We start from the raw sequence: 5510 nt of genomic DNA, 5'->3' as shown, positions 1-5510 counted from the left end.
CCAATCTGAGTTTTCTATTGCATGACTAAAACAACTTAAAATACTGAAGGAAAATACACAGTTGAGTGGTAATTCTGTGTGGGTTCGTCTCTACATGCGACCCCCTTCACATTACACATGATGGTTTATTCCAATGCAAACAAAAAATGTTAGATTGCTGCTAGGCTGCCCCTTTAACACTGGTGCTGCCTCCCTTTGTGTCGGGCAAGTAGCAGAGTTTTTTGCTGTTTTTGAAAGACTGAAGAGGAAGACCCAGGACTAGGTGGAGGGATTATATCTCCAACCTGGCCTGGGAACGTCTCGGGATCCCCCAGTCAGAGCTGGTTGATGTTTCTCGGGAAAAGGAAGTTTGGGGTCCCCTGCTGGAGCTGCTCCCCCCGCAACCCGGTATCCAATAAGCGGATGAAGATGGATGGATGGATGGATGGATGGATGGATGGATGAATGGACGGATGGATAGATGGATGAACACTATTTAAGCCTTTTTGTTAATACAGATAGACATTTACTTACACTAGGTTTTCTATATTTTCTTTATGTCTGGTTCCTATATCAATTAAAAAAGCCAAAGAGTTGATTTGGTTGGCTGACTGCTAATCATTGAATGGTGTACAACACCTGATTACTGACCTGAGTACTGACACGACTGGCCCGTTTGAACTGGAGAGGCGGGCTCTCATCCTTTATGTGTGAGTGGAGTGAGAGAGAATTGACTGAATTTCCCAACAAACCTTCCTGCTGGCATGATTTTTTATCCCCCTTATGATTCCTCTGAGCTACAATGCACTTTACCATAGCCAACAAATATAGATCGATGCAGAATATTTCGTGATGACATCTATCTTTTTTCAATACATTTTGCACTTTACAACACTGGAGTTATCTGAAATATTTGGATCACACAAGCCGGAAACAAATCTACGCAGCTACCACTGGAATCTCTACTAACAGTAATACTGTTAGTGTAGCCTAATCTGTATATGCAACTGATTTTTAGAGATTAAATGTCAACGTCATGATTGAAGCTTTGGACTATTCGGTACAGCCCTTGGGCATGTGGAAAAGCAACCAGCCTAAATTGAATCCACAGCAAATCAGTGTCATGGTTACATAACAGGCACTGCAGCTGGTGGGTCACCAAATGGAAGAAAATATTGTTAAAAAACTTGTACTATGGTAGATTTAAGCCATGGACTGCATGAAACAACCTTACACCTGATATCTAAAGTTAGGGAGCTTTTATAGGTACAGGTTTTTACTATCTGTGCAACATGTAAAGAAAATGTATGAAATGCACTTCAGCTGCAACATACTCATTTCTAAGTATTCATCAAAGAGTCCGTAGGCATTCATTGGCTGTAGGTTGTAATCCCTCTCCCACTGTGGGAAGCTGGCCTTGGCGTTCTGCCCGTGCTCTCTCCTCAGCCTCCGCCGGGTCCACCAGTTCTGGATCAGCCTAGCAAAACAACACAACAAACAAGTGGATCTAATTTCATCTCTTACTCAGGAGTCAGGAGAACAGCCGACTGGCACTGTATCTGACGGAGGATATTTACTTTTAGTTCTTTTAATTGTTAATTATGTGGTTTGGTCAGACAGATCTTGGTATGTCTGACATTTGGAGTTTGTAAAAAATAACAAATACTCACGGGTAGCCGAGCTCCATGAAATTGTTCCAGGTCTGTTTTAGCACCATGATGATCCCCATCTGCAGACAGAGGTCAATGAGACAGCCACTGGGGTGGCACTGCAGCAACAGGGGGAGAGAGAGAGAGAGAGAGGGTAAAATCCAACTGTAACCCTCGGAAACAAAGGCACTCTGCATTGCTGCAGAAAACTCATTATTCTTCTGACAGGTTCTGTAAGCATCGCTTACCGTGACTCAAATTTGCAGAGCGTGGTACGCAGAAAGTGATAAAATTAGGTATACTCAATAATTTAGTGTGCTGGTGATATACACTATTCTCCCACAGTGCTACTCACAGCTGCAAAACCATACAGTGCATTACAAATAGGGATGTCCCGATCCCGATCTCGAGATCGGATCGGCCCGATCTTTTCCTATTTTCCCGTGATCGGAGCTTGGCTACATTACCTGACTAGTCGCGCCGATCTTTACGGCAACTGCCATAAAGTACCCGCTAGTTACGGTTGACGGTAGTTGCGCAATACAAACCTCCGCGGCGGTGCAAAGCAAGCATGTCAGAAGTGTGGAAGTATTTTACTCTCGCGAGTGAAGACTGTCCCAAAGCTACTTGCAATGTCTGCAACATGGCGATTTGAAGAGGAGGTAGCAGCAGAGCATTTAACACCACCAACTGGATTCTCATTAGAGGACAAAACATGACGATGTGTATGAAGCGTTTGGTAAAGCTGCAGATGGAAAGGTTGCTAAAGCAAAGCAACAAACGCTGGACGTTATGAGGAGAGACAAATACTCCAACGAAAATAATAGAGCAAAGAAGATCACAGAAAGGTTGGTCGAGTTTATTGCTCCTGACAACCAGCCCATCTCAGTAGTTGAGAATGTCGGACTAACTCGTCTTCTGGAAGTTTTGGACCCGCGCTACGCTCTGCCATCGAGACTCAGCCGTACCACAGCTGTACATCAAAGCAAAAGAAACGATACAAAGTAAGTTGAACAAAGTAAGTTTGAGTTTGATCAATTTCAATACTAAAGGCAAAATATCGGATCGGGACTCGAAATTGGATCGGATTTGAGGTCAAAAGATCGGATAAGGATCGGAGGCCTAAAATGCTGATCGGGACATCCCTAATTACGGCGTAGATATACTGCAGAAGTATAAATCACGCTACAGGCACTGAAATCTTCCTCAATTGTGATGCTCCATATGCATTTCTAATTTTCTTATGAAACGTAGCAATGTTAACCTATTGTTTTAATGTTTTGAAGCTGTGAACAGCTTCTTCATTTCCTTTTTGCATTGCATTTTGGGAGAATAGTGTTGATCAACAACTAACCAAAAATCTAGTTTTTTTAGTATCCAGTAAATGCTTTTTTGAGTATATGTAACTGTGTTGTTTTTCTAATGTAAAAAACCCACTGTGGTTCTGTGTATCTATTGATCGTCATTTCCATCTTTCTATAATTCATTTTAAAGTGTGCCTTGTATTCGATTTCTAATTTGAAATGGAAATTGTTTTACAATCCTGATTTAGGGTCCTTTCTTAACTAATTAACATGTAATTACATACGTAATGTAACTAATTTCTTCCTTCCAACATTATTCTAAAGCCTTGTACAGGCACTGCATCAGCACTTTTGCAAGCAAGCAGTTAGCAAGCGCAGGTCTTCAACATAAACGTGACTTTAGAATTAAATGTTTTGTTGTAAGCAAGAACTGTTTTTGGATGTACCCGTGCAGCTTTTATCAGCCTCACTAATCTCTCCATCGTGTTTCTGCATGGCCCCAGAATGCTGACTGAGGCTGCACTTGTACAGTACATGTCCCATTACAGAGACGTTTTCCATTTCTATTTCAGCAGCCATGGAAACAACAAGTGGGGACACATTAGCTCAGCACCTTAAAGTGCCAGCTCAGGCTTTTTGTCCCCTCAGACCACTTCAGTGTGTTATTTCTCTGCATGTTTCCATAAGTACTGCTGGCAGCCACACTCACTACTGAGAGAGGTTAAATGCCTGTGATTGGGCATGCAATAATGGCTTAATGTTCAATTTAGAAAAAAAAACTTAGATCCATAATGCTTTGCTTTTATTCCTCTGTGGGAACACAAAGTAATTACTCACTTCTTCCAGTTTCCAGCGATTGATGAGGCGCAGATATGCACCGGGTCGGCCTGTAAATCTGTCAACCCGGGAAAAAAAACAAAATGAACTTGTTTTTCTTATGTCAGATGGCAGCTTTAGTATCATGCAACGTAAGGAGACCTTGCAACGGAGATGTGTTTAATATCTACTGTGACATATTGATATTTTCTGAGTTTTTTATCTTTAAAGGTCCCATGGCATGAACATGTCAATTTATAAGGTTTTTTTTACATTATTATAAGTTCCCCCAGCCTGCCTATGGTCCCCCAGTGGCTGGAAATGGTAATAGGTGTAAACCGAGCTCTGGGTATCGTGCTCTGCCTTTGAGAAAATGAAAGCTCAGATGGGCCTATCTGGAATCATATGAGGTCATAAGGGGCAATGTTACCTCCCCTTCCTCTGCTTTGCCCGCCCAGAGAATTTGCCCCCCCCTGCACCAAGGCTGAATTTTGGGAAAGAGACTTCAGATACAGTATTAGGGGACCACTAAGGTCTATATAAAAGAGACTTCAGATACAGTATTAGGGGACCACTAAGGTCTATATAAAAGAGACTTCAGATACAGTATTAGGGGACCACTAAGGTCTATATAAAAAAAAAACTTCAGATATGGTATTAGGGGACCACTAAGCTCTATATAAAAGAGACTTCAGATACAGTATTAGGAGACCACTAAGGTCTATATAAAAGAGACTTCAGATACAGTATTAGGGGACCACTAAGGTCTATATAAAAGAGACTTCAGATACAGTATTATGGGACCACTAAGGTCTATATAAAAGAGACTTCAGATACAGTATTAGGGGACCACTAAGGTCTATATAAAAGAGACTTCAGATACAGTATTAGGGGACCACTAAGGTCTATATAAAAGAGACTTCAGATACAGTATTAGGAGACCACTAAGGTCTATATAAAAGAGACTTCAGATACAGTATTAGGAGACCACTAAGGTCTATATAAAAGAGACTTCAGATACAGTATTAGGAGACCACTAAGGTCTATATAAAAGAGACTTCAGATACAGTATTAGGGGACCACTAAAGTCTATATAAAAGCATCCAAAGAGCAGCATGTCATGGGACCTTTAATTAAAAACAATGGAGATACAGCATAACAAAACAAATCAGGATTGTTTTAAGATTAAATGGACTTAAGCTGTAACGTTATTGGACTTGGATTCCATAAAACTACTCTAGATTTCATAATCTTCATTTTAAGATACTCCCGGGTGGAGTTTTCTGGCACACATAACTGGTTAACTGTAAAAGCTGAGAATACTCTGTATTCCTTTGGGGAGTCCTGAGAAGAGTCAATATTTATTGTGGTGTGCCTCAAGGCTCTGTCTATTTAAAAAAATATAGTGTCTTGTTACACAGATGACGCACACATCTACATTTGTGTTTCATCCAAAGACTTTGGTTAAGTTTTTTGGGGGGAATTTCATTTAGAAACACATTCAGACACATTCACTCTTCAGAGTTCTTATATTATGTCCCATAGTCTTGTATACTAATCCAGTACATTATATTCAGTGTCAACAAGTCTAAACTCAGCACTAAAATATGTTATTGTTGTTCATGAACATCATAAGAAAACGCGTTGTATGTAACAGTGTCGTCTGCATCTCCTAACCCCCCATCACCCTTAACCCTACCCCACTTTACAAAACGGTTTGTTTGGATCTCGAAAGGCAGAAATGATCATGGGTATGTCCCCC

The 5510-nt window shown here is 40.9% G+C and overlaps 1 protein-coding gene across 5 annotated transcripts in view; it reads right to left on the bottom strand.

Annotated features, from left to right (window-relative positions):
- LOC116673407 (anoctamin-4) overlaps positions 1-5510 on the bottom strand; it is an 88545-nt gene that overhangs the window by 7810 nt on the left and 75225 nt on the right. For all 5 annotated transcript variants that reach the window (XM_032505727.1, XM_032505728.1, XM_032505731.1 and 2 more), the window contains 3 exons: positions 3770-3827; positions 1650-1747; positions 1314-1456 (listed from right to left, as the gene is read on the bottom strand). In XM_032505727.1, the coding sequence (XP_032361618.1) occupies positions 1314-1456; positions 1650-1747; positions 3770-3827 (299 nt within the window). The remainder of the gene's footprint in view (positions 1-1313; positions 1457-1649; positions 1748-3769; positions 3828-5510) is intronic.

This window comes from Etheostoma spectabile, chromosome 23 (genome assembly GCF_008692095.1).
Source record: "Etheostoma spectabile isolate EspeVRDwgs_2016 chromosome 23, UIUC_Espe_1.0, whole genome shotgun sequence".
Taxonomy (NCBI): Eukaryota; Metazoa; Chordata; class Actinopteri; order Perciformes; family Percidae; genus Etheostoma; species Etheostoma spectabile.
Note: the sequence above shows the minus strand (reverse complement) of the source record. Positions and strands in the feature narration are given on the sequence as shown.